Below are 13,668 nucleotides of genomic sequence, written 5' to 3' on the forward strand. Positions count from 1 at the left end.
GATGCAGAGGGGGGGAGATGCAGAGGGGGGGAGATGCAGAGGGGGGGAGATGCAGAGGGGGGGAGATGCAGAGGGGGGGAGATGCAGAGGGGGGGAGATGCAGAGGGGGGAGATGCAGAGGGGGGAGATGCAGAGGGGGGAGATGCAGAGGGGGGGAGATGCAGAGGGGGGGAGATGCAGAGGGGGGGAGATGCAGAGGGGGGGAGATGCAGAGGGGGGGAGATGCAGAGGGGGGAGATGCAGAGGGGGGGAGATGCAGAGGGGTGGAGATGCAGAGGGGGGGAGATGCAGAGGGGGGAGCGGTAGAGAGATAGAGGGGGGAGGTAGAGAGATAGAGGGGGGAGGTAGAGAGATAGAGGGGGAGAGGTAGAGAGATAGAGGGGGAGAGGTAGAGAGATAGAGGGGGAGAGGTAGAGAGATAGAGGGGGAGAGGTAGAGAGATAGAGGGGGAGAGGTAGAGAGATAGAGGGGGAGAGGTAGAGAGATAGAGGGGGAGAGGTAGAGAGATAGAGGGGGAGAGGTAGAGAGATAGAGGGGGAGAGGTGGAGAGATAGAGGGGGAGAGGTGGAGGTAGAAAGCTGGGTAACGAGGCTAGATAAGAGAAGACAAGAGAGGTAGGTAGAGAGAGAAGAGAAGGGAGGTAGAAATTAAGGTTAAAGAGGGAAGGAAAGAGATAAAGAGAGGAGGTAGAGAAGGACAAAAAGAAGGTATGGAGTTGAAGTTGAGAGAATGAAACACAGGCCACATCATGGAACAACCATCTAACCTGAAGGTTCTGAAAATGCATCAGGGACTTGCAGTGGGTAAATCTGGCAGTGGACTCAGAATGGTAGAATTTGTGACACAGCTTGCAGAGGAAACCGGTCACAGGGACCACAAATTCCTGGCCTGTGGAGGGGAGGGGAACCAAGACGATCACTACGTTACATATGTTACATTGAACGTGCCCTTGTCATCAAAACACACAAAACAAATCAAAAGCAAAAAAAAAAAGGAAATGCATACAAGAATTTTGTTTAAAACAAAAAAAAAGTTAGCAGTACAAGAGTTAACAGAAAACTGGCCCGCGGCCTCCGTCAGCGTGATTAGCTTTTTAAGATCGACGGCTATGTGCAAAAGGAAGAAATCACCTTCCACACTTCAGAGGTATATGGAGGTGCGTTTGAGAGAGGAAAGCTTTGCAATGATACCATAATGGAAAGCCACAGCAACAGGTCTGGATACGCACAGTTAGGCTACAAGAACTAGTTTAGTCACCTGCACGAAGCAGAGACAAACTAGGCGCTTAGAGTGGGCTAAGCAATAAGAGAATAACTTTCAGACCTGGGATCTAACGCTTGTGAACAAAATGGTTTGAAATAAAGGTAACAGGCAATCCAATCCACTGGGAGCCTCAAATTTCAACAAAAATAAGATAGAACTTTAAAAGAAAAGCTTCACTCAAACTTGTTTCCAATGGTTTTGTTGTGCAATGTGAACTCAATGCTCGTGGGTCCACGGTCGTGTGATCGTTGAGCTAAAACCATTATTTTCACTGACCAGCTCTCCAAAACGATTTACATTTTTTTTTTTTTTAAACTTGTACACGGAAAAATTTGGGGTCCTGAAGATGATTAGCTTACGGAGCACCTGCAAAGGCAAAAGGCCAAGATGAAGCTTTGACCACTGGGGCTGAAAGTGTTAAATTACGAGGCCAGGTTGTGTAAACTTGGTCTGTATTCCCTCAGGTTTAGAAGGTCGAGGGGTGATCTAATCGAGGTGTTTAAAATATTGAAGGGATTAGGTAGGTTAGTTACAGAGAGACTATTTCCTCCGGTGGAAGAATCCAGAACAAGTAGGCATAATCTTAAAATTAGAGCTAGGATATATAGGAGCAAAATCAGGAAGCACTTTTCCTTACAATGGGTGGTGGAGATCTGGAACTCACTGCCACCCCTGGAAATTTTCACGGCTGAGATCAATAGATTTTTAAAATAACAACAGAGAATGCTGGAAAAACTCAGCAGGTCAGGCAACATCCGTGGAGAGAAATTTGAGTTGACGTTTCGGGTTGAAATCCTTCTTCAAAACTGGAAAGAAAATAAAAAGATCGAAGGCAAAGCTGCGATCGAACAAAAGAAGACAATAAAAGGTATAAGAAGCCAGATGAGATGGTAATGGGCCCGTGGAGACAAAAGGCAGCTGGCTTCTTATACCTTTTATTGTCTCCTTTTCTTCTTTTGTTCGATCGCAGCTTTGCCTTCAATCTTTTTATTTTCTTTCCAGTTTTGAAGAAGGGTTTCAACCCGAAACGTCAACTCAAATTTCTCTCCACGGATGTTGCCTGACCTGCTGAGTTTTTCCAGCATTCTCTGTTGTTATTTTGGATTTCCAGCATCTGCAGTATTTTGCTATCGCATCAATGGATTTTTGTTTGGTATGGGGTATGAAGGGATATGGAGCTACGGTGGGAAATGGAACGGAGGTACAGATCAGCCACGGTCTAACTGAATGGCGCTGGAACAGGCTCGAGGGGCCGAATGGCCGACTCCTGTTCCTAAGCGGTTGATGGTTCCAGGAAGGCCTCACCAATCGCATCCTACTGCAGGATGGCGGAGGCAGAAACGGGCAACGCAATGGCAGCGGGCACTATAGGATGCAGTTCAAGCGGACATTCATGCAGGGGTTTAGGACTGGGCAGTCCTGGATCTATCTTAGACCGGCCCGACGTTGTGATTCTAATTGGATGAATACAGCCGTTGCAGAGCGCAGGCATCTCCTCCCCGTCAGTGATGTTACCCGAGGAGTCTGGACTGGAAAATTTGGAAGAAAACAAATTGAAAGTTTAAAAAAAAAAGGAATAGTTTCATAATTTAAAAAAAGATGTAGACATGGGGAGGGGAGACTTAAAACTAGTAGGCTTCTACACTTTCCTTCCCCTTTTAGGAAATGGGACTTTTCCTGCTCTGCACACTGACAGCGTGACGCAATCATAGGTCACCTCTCAAACCTGGCACAGAGTTTGCTTCTCTTCATGTTAACCTGACAATCTGCCTCTTCTCCCTTCCCAACATTGGTGCTCATTATATCACCAGTCCTTTACATTCCATCATTCCGCTCTGATAAAGGCAAATGAATCGCTAACAGCAATGAACAAATCGGAGGGCCGTTGCATGCTGCGGACTCCGTCCAGCTCATTTCGTTTAGTAAGTATGAGTCATCAGAATTGACGTCAGTCCATTTCTGCTGGATTCTGTTCAAAAGACCTTTGGTTGGGGGAATTAGAATGAATCGTGACCATTTAAAACCACTGATGTTAACCACAGTGCACAACAGTCTCCGAGAAACAAGCATCTTAGTAGATGGAGCAATACACAAAAAAGTGTAATCATTATCCCAACTGCCTTGGCAACAAATACTGGGAGAAGTTTAAGGGAGACTCCCGGATAGATAATCTCTGGCTTCTTTTCTCGACTACCAACTATTTCCTTAAACCCCTCTCCCCTGCCTCCTCCAACAAGTGTGAAGAGCTCATGGACTTCTTTTCAGTTGCCTCCTCCGCATCCTTCCCATCCCCTTGCCCACCAAGCTAAGCTTCCCTCAAGGTTTCCCTCCCATCTCCCCTCACGTCCTCTCCAGGCACACCTTGTCCACGGGACCCAGCTGCTCTCTCAACCCTATTCCCACTAAACTGCTGACCACCCAATTTCTCTTCCTGGCCTCCGTGCTGATATTGTAAACGGTTCCCTCACCTCCCTTTTAAATCTGGTGTCATCGCCCTTTTCATTTCCATTGGCTTAGGCCTCCACCACAAACCACGTTCCGTCGCCACCATCTCAGACTGAACCAGATTGTTCATAACCGTGGCGATCACTAAGACCACCCATGTCCACTTCCGTAACATCATGCATCTCCACCCCTGCCTCAGCCCATCTGCTGCTGAAACCCTCCTTCTGTTACCTCCAGACTTGCCTATTCCAATGCTCTCCTGACCAGCCTCCCAGCTTGCACCCTTCGTAAATATGAGCTCAACCAAAATTCTGCTGCCTGTAACCTAGCCCGCATCAAGTCCCGTTCAACCATCACCCCTGTACTCGCTGACCTACATTGGCTCCCAATTCACCAATGCCTTGAATTTAAAATTCTCATCCCTGTGCTCAAATCTCTCCATGGCGTTGTTCCTCCCTATCTCTGTAACCTCCTCCAGCCTTACAATACTCCAAGAACTCTGCATTCCTCAAACTCTGGCCACTTATGCATCCCCCACTCCCTTCGCTCCACCACTGACGGCTGTACTTCAGCCATCTAGGCCCTCAGCTCTGGAATTCCCTTCCTAAACCTTTCGGCCTTTCTCTCCTCCTTAAAACCTACCTCTCTAACCAAGCTTCTTAGTCACCCTTCCTAATATCTCCTTTGGCTCAGTGTCAATCTATGTCTGATTAAGTTTCTGTGAAGTGCCTTGGGACATTTTCCTACATTAGAGGCACTATAGAAATGCAACTGGTTGTTTCTAAAAGTCAATCAATCTGACCTAATTGAAAACCTCATTAAATCACAGGCTGACACTTGACAGTTACTTTACAGACAGACTAAAGAATTTAACGCTAATTTAATGTGTTATTTGGGAAAATTTAATAGGTTTTAATGAAAAAAGCATTAAGTGAAATACATTAGCTTACGTCTTTCGTACTCACCATACACAGCCTCTGCGTCGTACGGCTCCTTCTCAAATTCTGACAGCAAAGCCTAAACGTACAAAGCATAGGTTTACTTTTTTCCCCCCACTTTCTAAAATTCGCACTTTATTCAAGAGGTTGTAAAACTCCATGCCGTTGCAGGGAAGCCAAGCAAATAACAACCCAAAATCCAGTCAAAAAAAGGCTGTTCATCCCATCAAGCTCATCCCATTCCGAGTCCATTTAGGACATTCCATCATGGATACCCTCTCCCATACGATCTGTTCATCCCCTAATTTAAGGGCCACCGAGTTCCTTCTCCTACCTCCCCTGAAAACAAAATCAGGTAGTGATCCCTCTATAACCCTTAATCCCCTTCTCAATAGATTTCAATCCAGTTCCTTTTTACAAGGCATTAGCTGACCCCCAAATAAACTACCTTTTAAGGAGCACCTGTTCTACTTGTCCACCATCCTTTGGGTATGTTTTTTCTAATTTCTTACCTTGCTCAGGGCTTGTGAATTTTAGCTCCATGATCACTACCAAAGTTGAATAGTTTATTAATTTCAACCTTATACCTTTCATTATTTTAAAGACCTATATGATGTCTCTGCACTTCCTCCCCTCCCCCAGAATAAATTTTAAATTAGACTATCACACAGTTCCCACCTCTGAGCTCGCTGACCTACATCGGCCTCGATTTTAAAATTCTAATCCTCGTTTTTAAATCCCTCCGTGGCCTCACCCCTCCCCATCTCTGCAACCTCCTACAACCCTCCAGAGATCTCTGCTCCCCTCCAATTCTGGCCTCTTGCGCATCTCAGATTTTCTTCGCTCCGCCACTGGCAGCCATGCCTTCAACTGCCATGGCTCCAAGCTCTGTAGTTCCCTCCCTAAACCTCTCCATCTCGCTCTCTCTCCTCCTTTAAGATGCTCCTTAAAACCTACCTCTTAGACCAAGCGCTTGGTCACCTGTCCTAATATCTCCTTATGCGGCTTGGTGTCAAATTTTGTTTGCCAACACTCTTGCGAAGCGCCTGGGGACGTGTTAATTACGTTAAAGGCGCTATACAAAAGCGCGCTGTAGTACAGAGGTGCTTAATTTTCAAAAATAAAAAGGGATCAATGGAATCCTACATTTTTGCAATTGTCAAGACATTTCATCCCAGTTAAAAACGTCTTAAAGACCAACTACACTGAGGGAGGACACACTGCAAAATGCCAAAATGGCTATTCTACAGCAGTTAAAAAATAAAGCTGTATAATATTTGTGGCCTCTAACAAAATCATATATAAAAGTAAGATTATTTTGACTCGTATGAAAATGCGGGAAAATACAAACCATTCTAACAGCATATTGACAAACCTGCTGAGAATCCTTATCACTTAAACCATCAGAAGCGCTGTCGTCGTCCTCCTCGGTCATCCCTTCTTCGTCATCTTCATCAAAACAACCGACTGCATCAACGGTGATCATGTCCTCTGGGTCGTCTTGCCCAGCCTGGTCTTTATCCTGGGAGCTACGCTGCAGCTTAACCTGAAAACACAAAGCAACTTATTGAAATAACAGCAGAAAAACGCTGGAAAAACTCAGCAGGCCAGGCAGCATCCGTGGAGAGGGAAACAGTCAACGTTTCAGGTCTGGGACCCTTCGTCAGAACTGGGGAAAAGCAGGAAAGGGAACAGATTTTAAAGCAAGTTTAGGGGCTGGGAAAAGGGGGAGGGGATGAAAGAACAAAAGGGAAGCTCTGTGATAGGATAGAAGGCAGGAGAGGTAAAGAGACATTGAACGCCAGAGGAGGTGGTGATGGGACAGGTAAAGGAACAAAGGATGGCTCAAGATGAAGTGTGAATGGCGCTGGCAGAATGATGGACAGCTGCCATGTGGGAGGGAAGAAAAAAGGCCAGACGAAAGTGTGGATAAAAATTAAAAAAAAAAAAAAAATTATATATTACAGGAAACTTTGGTTTATCCGGAGGTTGAATGTCCAGAAACCTCGATCCACCGGCAGAAATCAGGAGCCGTTTTGTTCGGTTTTTTTTTTCTTCTCGTGGCTTTTTTTTCTTCTCGTGGCTTTTTTTTCCAAGTCAGGCTCTGCAAAGTCTCTCTAAAGCTGTTGCTAAGCTACAGAGACGCTTCCAAGGTACAGGCCGACTGTTTAGAAGCTGTTGCTAAGCAACAGTGTTTGTTGCCAGATACGGAGCTGAAAACCTCCGTATGCTTCAACATTAGCGCTGGTTTGTCCGGCAGTTTTGATAGATCGGCAACAGCTCGGTCCCGTCGGTGCCGGATATCACAAAGTTTCCTGTATATATATATATATATATATGTGATAGGGGCCGAGGTTATGATCTGAAATTGTTGAACTCAATGTTGAGTCCAGAGGGCTGTAGCAACTCATGGAGGTGGGTTATTACGCAGGTGAGTGATGGTAGCACATTCTTGTAGCATAAATATTTGGATTTTATGCCAAATATTATCTACAGACACAGGACATCGACATGTTAAATGTCTTGTGTCTGCATTCACTTCCTGACAACTTCTCCACCCCCCCCGCCCCCATTATAAATTCCTCGGTATACATTTGTAATAGAAACTGTCTATGTGAACTTGTCGCAATGACATTACAGCTTCCCACAAGTGCAGCAGTACGATCTCAGCTCATCTGGTTTCGTTGCTTGAGTTGCATTAGCAGGCAAGGCCGCATTTATTGCCCATCCCTAGGTGCCCCAAGAACGTGGTGGCAGGGCTTCTTCTCTCCAACCGCTGCAGCCTTTGTGGTGATGGTTCCACACAATGGCGCTTGGCAGGGAATTCCAGGATTCTGAGCCAGCCATGTTGAAGGAATGGCGAGATGTGGCCAAGGCAGGATGGTGTGTGACTTGGGAGGTGATGGTGTTCTCCCAACATTGCTGCTCCTGTTCTTCTTGGTGGCAGAAGTCACAGGGGAGGGATGTGCTGTCAAAGTAACCTTGGCTGGCGAGTTGCTGCAGTGCACCCTGTAGAGCATACATACTGCAGCCACAGTGCGCTGGATGTGGAACTGAATCCAGTGAACTGCTCTGTCCCGAGACTCGATAGTGAATTACTCAGTCTCGGGTTCAGGGAAAACTCAAAGTTGTTCAGCCCACCTAATTGAATTGGGTCACTTGGTGCAAATGATCGAGTAGCATTAATGGTCATCCTAGCCCATACAGTCCACCCACCTAACTGGAGAGAGCGCTACTGCAAGAAGGAGCCTACAATATAAGAAAAGAGTGGAGAAGAAAACAAACTTTAAACCCAACAGAGCTGAAAAGGTGTTCTTACATGTCAGAAGTTAACTGAGACAAAACCTGGAGCCATCAGTGAAATCAGCCGAGAACAGAGATTCACAGAAATGTACAGGACCGCAAAAGGTCATTATGCTACATCTGGCTGCCCAAGAATTTAGAAACGGAATACCCTGTCTGAAGAAAGGTCACTGACCTGAAACCATAACCCTATCTTACTCTCGCCACAGATCCTGCCTGACCTGCTGTGTGTTTCCAGTATTTTCCCATTTAATTTCAGAGTTCCAGAGATTTAGACACAAGAATAAGAATTTTAAATTTGAGGAGTTGGGAGATCAGGCGCCAATGTAGGTCAGCGAGCCCAGGAGTGATGGGTGAGCGGGACTTTGTGTGGGATGGGATACAGGCAGTGAGGTTTGGATCAGCTGAAGTTTACGCAGAGTGCAAGATGGGAGGGCGGCCAGGAGAACATTGAATAGTCAAGCCTGAGGGTGACAAAAACATGGATGAGGGTTTTGGCAGTTCTCTACTCGGGCACGAGGATGGCCATTCAGAAACAAGATGTAAACAAATTTTTTTTTGATTAGAATTTTTAATTTCCCCTGTATTCCACTATGGAAACAAGTGAAAAGCCTAGAAAAAGCTTAGTGTACCTCTTCCACTTTCTGCTTGTGCTCCGGCGACTTCATGTGCTCCACAAACTTGCGGGGGGTTTTGAAGTGTCGGTTGCAGACAGTGCAGAAAGGCCGCAGAGAGTACTTAGCCAGCTGGTGAAAAACAGAGAACATAAATGACACAGCTACAGCACGGGGTGGGGAGGTCGGCGAGCTCCAACTGGTCCACCCTCAAAAAAAAAAGGACCAGCTGAAGCTAGTCAATAGTACGCAGCGCATGGCTTTGAAACGGTGCGCCGGTTTCTCAAGTATTGTGCGATTCACACGCAGCCCGCCAGGTCGGGGCTGCACTCACCTCTTCTGTTAGCAAGAACAAAGGTGATAGGGTACGTTAGTCGTGCTTATGGTACTGGGCCAGCAGCCCAGAGACAATGAGCTCAAATCCCACCGTGGCAAACTGCAAAATTGAACTTGTGGGCCGACACCAGAAAAATGACCTTAATAGTAGTCCGGCTGTTTTTGCACCAGCTGGGTTTTATGGCATAAAGAAGCTAATGACACAGCTTCTGCACAGTTCACTGAAGTAATTCAGGGAAGGGAGCCCACTGCCCCATCCCAGTCAGACCTACGCACAACGCCAGTGCCACACGACATGGTTCACTTGCCCACATTGCATGGTTGACTCTGAAGTTGCTCAGCAAGCATCTCAGTTGTAAAAAAAACAATTGTTACAAAAGAAGGCCGATCACCACTCAAGGCAATAAATGCTGCCCTATCCAGAGATCAATAATTGGGATTGCTGGCTGGGGTACGAGTGCCAGCATCAAATGCAACAGCACCGGTATTAACTTTGTATTAGCAGCCTTATTGTTTTTGGTCTGGCTTTCAAAATGAAGCAGCTTTCTATCGAACCCTTTTATTGTTTCTCTCTATGAATGATGCAGCACAAAAGGAGGCCATTCGGCCTATTGTGCCTGTGCCAGCTCTTTGAAAGAGCTATGCAATTAGTCCCACTCCCCCATCTCTTTCCCCATAGCCCTGCAGATTTTTCCTTTTCAACTATATATCCAATTCCCTTTTGAAAGTTACTATTGAATCTGCTTGCACCACCCGATCAGACAGTCAGACAGTATCCTGATCACCTGAAAAAAAATCCAAATGGTCCCTTTAAAGGAGGCTGTACTGTATTTAAATAAATGGAATATTTGTCTAATACTCCAAAGAGTGTATTTAATTTTAAAACAAAACGCTGATGCACTTAACCCCTAAAGACAAATTGCTACTTGAAAGTTAAGAATCGAATCATAGTCATATCAGCTGGTGATGGCAACAACCACCAAAACAATTTATATTTATATATTGCCTCTAAAGTAGCAAAATGCCCCAGAGTTGGGAATCGGACCCAAGTAGGAGGGGAAACGGGAGGTGCCCAACGGTGCTGTTGAAGAGATAGGTTTTAAGGTGGGGAAGACAGGTAGTAAAAGAAAGCATTTAGCGATGGAGTTCAAGAGTGTGGGGCAAGATGGCTGAAGGCTCCGCCACCGGCTGCAGAGCGGAATGCACAGTAGATCGGATTTGGAAGATCGGAGGGTGGGTGCAGGCAGGTAGGGTTAAATATCCCCACAGGAACAGCAGACAGACATGCTCCCCGAATGGAGGGATAAGTTCAAGCAACGAGCAATCCTAGGAGTGAGCTTCATGACCGTTTGTTCAAGAGATAAGCCATACTGCTGTCCTGTCGGGCCGTGTAGGATTACTCCAGAATAAAGTGCCACGTGAACACAGCTTTCAACCAGAGGTTCTTATGTCAGTCGAGTTTCTCCTGCAATGTGCCCTTCAAAGCAGCTGAGCAGGAGCTGTAAGCAGCTACAGGCCACATAAGCTGCAGACATGAACTGTGTCCACTCCCCATCTCATGATCATGTAACAATGAGCAACATTTATGGTTCCCACTGACATCATGTACCCAGAACTTACACATACCTATCACAATGCCAGCCAGTATCAAATTCTCATTTAACTTTTTCTTCCATGAAGGCACAGCCAGATTAAGAATTCTTGGGTCCCTGGGCGCCACGAACATTCAGGGCCTCTCCGCACCGCCTGCACAACCTCCCACCCCACCTCCATTAAAACACAAATGTGTACTAAAATGGCCTACAGAATATTTATACACTGCATTAACAAAGCACATCATATCACAATATACTGCAGTCCCCACCGCTTACAGTGCGCGCGTTCATGTGGACGCGACTTGCCCGCTGTACACGACGGGCGTTGTAGCACTATTACAGTAAGCAACAAGAATGTTGTAAAGCGCTACTGAATAAACTAAAAAAAACTGCATGTGATGCAACTAGCTTTATTTAAACTGCAGTCAGTGCTTAGTACAAACTGTAACCCCACACCACAAGAGGGGATTAGAAGGGTTTAAGTGCACAAAAGGTAATTGAACATTAACGAGATGTTATTTACTTCTGTTTGTTCTTGCATTCGGTGCACAGCAGTTTCTGCTGGAGCCCTTAAGACGCTGTAACCAGCAACTTTGAAATAGATGTTAATGCAAATGGTTAACGGTTATCACTTTTTGGCCAATATAAGCGACTGCCCGTTTTAAATGGTAGGGGCTGTACACTTAAATGAAACCGATCCAATGGTTGTTTGCAGTTTTTCTGCATGATGGCACATTTTACTGGGGGGGGGGGGGGACCAGGGCCCTGCACGCCTGCGCAACAATCCTCCCCTGCCTGTAAGTAAGCAAATCTCACAAAACACAGGAGACATTCAATGTTAATGTCAGCAAGGACTTGTTCCACTGTTTGTTGAGACTGAAAGGCTAAATTCCACAAGCTGCAGAATTTAGAGCACACTGAAAGAGCAGAATAATCATTTAAAAAAATAAGGCAACAGGTTTGCAGAATGCACACGAAATGAAAGACAAGACTGAAACACAAAAGGACAAAGGAACAGGAGAGACACAGCAAGCCAAAAAAATGTGACTAAGAGGGAGACGAGGAGATTTTTAAGTTAAGTGCTTGCGTGTTGGAATTAAATTTAATAACTGACACTGAACTAAAATTTAAAGATGAAGGTTTCTGAGACACACGTATAGTTAGAGGCAGATGACACCAGCAGTTTGAAATCAGCACATTCTGCAGATTCGCTGAATGCTTCATGTTTACTATGAGAGACAGAGCGTCCACACATCATGTGCGTGTACAAGAAACCTACCCATCCCAGTTTATATTGCAGAGCTAGAGCAAAGTATGAACACCTACTGAACTTGCATAAATATTGCAGCAAAAAAATGTTATTTGTTTAAAAAGCAGGTGGCAGTTACACCTACGAGCAACATTTTACTAGCTTGGATGTGGAAAAGTACAGCTGCACAAAGGAAAACAGCAAATGCTGGAAATCTGTATTCAAAACAGAAAATGCTACAAAGGCACAGCAGAGGTTAGTCAGTGTCTGAAAGGTAGTTTGACGGTTCGGATGAGACCTCTCTGCTCAAATGGCAAGCTATCTTTCTCTTTGAGACAATGATTAAATTGCTGCACGACTCCCAGCAATTTCTGCGGAATGGTTTTGTGTCTACCTTGTGTCTCTGTGTCCTGCGGTGCTCAATGACATTCCCTCTGAAGTGGGCCCGACAGGTGCTGCACCATCTGGGCCGTTTCTTGTCACTGCAAGACAAACATTGGTTATTTAGAACTGGCAGAGGTGGCCTGCCCTCGGATCTCATCTCACCTCTCCTCCCCCCTCCCCACCACCATGAAAAGGTATTTGGCCTTCACTCCCCATCACACAGATTAAAGAAGAAAGACCTGCATTTATATAGCGCCTTTCATGGCCTCAGGACGTCCCGAAGCGCTTTACAGCCAATGAAGTACTTTTGAAGTGTAGTCACTTTTGTAATGTAGGAAACGCGGCAGCCAATTTGCGCACAGCAAGGTCCCACAAACAGCAATTTGATAATGACCAGAAGATCTGTTTTTGTGATGTTGATTGAGGGATAAATATTGGTCAAGGCCTCTGCAACACAACCCAGGTCATCTCTCTTTGGGAACAGTTAGGAACCGGAGTAGGCCATTCAGTCCCTCGAGCCTGCAATTCAATTAGAGCATGGCTGGTCTGTATCTCAACTCCATCTACCCACCTTAGCTCCATGCCTTGATAGCCGTACCCAACAAAAATCTATCGATCCCAGTCTTGAAAATTTCAACTGACATCCACAGACTTTGGGGGGGGGGGGGGGGGGGGGGGAGTTCCAGATTTCTATTGCCCTTATTGCGAAAAAGTGCTTCCGGATTTCCCTCCTAAACGGCCTAGCTCTAATTTTAAGATCATGTCCCCTCGTTCTGGATTTCTCCCACCAGAGGTAATAGTTTCTCTCTATCCCTATCGAATCCTTTTTAACATTTTAAACACCATAATTAGATATATTCAAGTGACTACAAGCCAAGTTTATGCAACCTGTCTGTATAATTTAACCCTCTAAGCCCCGGTATCATTCTCTTATTTCAGAATGGTACTCTGGTATTCCAAACGGTTCAATTGTTTCCAATGCTGCCCTCCAGTACGTTCTTCAACTTTTATCAGGGTGTGTCTAGGTTTAATAGTGAAAAGAATTAGGTTTCCTCCCATCTATACATGTGTTTCAATGTGTTACCATGCGACACAAAAACAACAGTGGCATTTAACAATGGCAACTGATACAAGACAATAAATCCTGCTGAAGGCCACTCTAACGACCTCAGGGACTCTCCCAATAGCTCAGCAAGCGGGTGTTCGAGACAGACCAGAAAGGTCCCTGGGTCTATCCCCGACGTGTGCCGAGTTAGCTATTCTCAGCCTGAGCCATGACATTACAATTGGCCTCAGTGTCCTAGGTGGGCCCCATCCCAATGTGGATTAGTGATGCTCATCACTGTTGAATAGCCTGCTGACACTTGCTGCCAATCTCCTTTAGGAATATAGGAAAAGCACCACCTATTACTGTACGATAGTCCATTTAACAGGTATTAGATCACAATCTAGAAAAGGGGGGTCTTCCACTGCAGCATAGTTGCATAGCTCAGAAGCTTGGGGGCCAAATAGAAAGTTTAAAACCCACGTTCTCTTCATTT

At 45.6% G+C, this 13,668-nt stretch overlaps 1 protein-coding gene across 4 annotated transcripts in view; it reads right to left on the reverse strand.

Moving 5' to 3' along the window:
• Positions 1-13,668, reverse strand: part of ciz1a (cdkn1a interacting zinc finger protein 1a) — an 80,467-nt gene that overhangs the window by 10,916 nt on the left and 55,883 nt on the right. For 3 of the 4 annotated variants that reach the window (XM_085965307.1, XM_085965304.1, XM_085965306.1), the window contains 5 exons: positions 12,138-12,225; positions 8,582-8,695; positions 6,022-6,192; positions 4,674-4,725; positions 767-888 (listed from right to left, as the gene is read on the reverse strand). In XM_085965307.1, the coding sequence (XP_085821433.1) occupies positions 767-888; positions 4,674-4,725; positions 6,022-6,192; positions 8,582-8,695; positions 12,138-12,225 (547 nt within the window). The remainder of the gene's footprint in view (positions 1-766; positions 889-4,673; positions 4,726-6,021; positions 6,193-8,581; positions 8,696-12,137; positions 12,226-13,668) is intronic. The other variant, XM_085965305.1, reaches the window with a different exon arrangement.

The sequence above is a fragment of the Somniosus microcephalus genome, chromosome 23, assembly GCF_052327205.1.
Source record: "Somniosus microcephalus isolate GS21.2 chromosome 23, FLI_Smic_1.0, whole genome shotgun sequence".
NCBI lineage: Eukaryota > Metazoa > Chordata > Chondrichthyes > Squaliformes > Somniosidae > Somniosus > Somniosus microcephalus.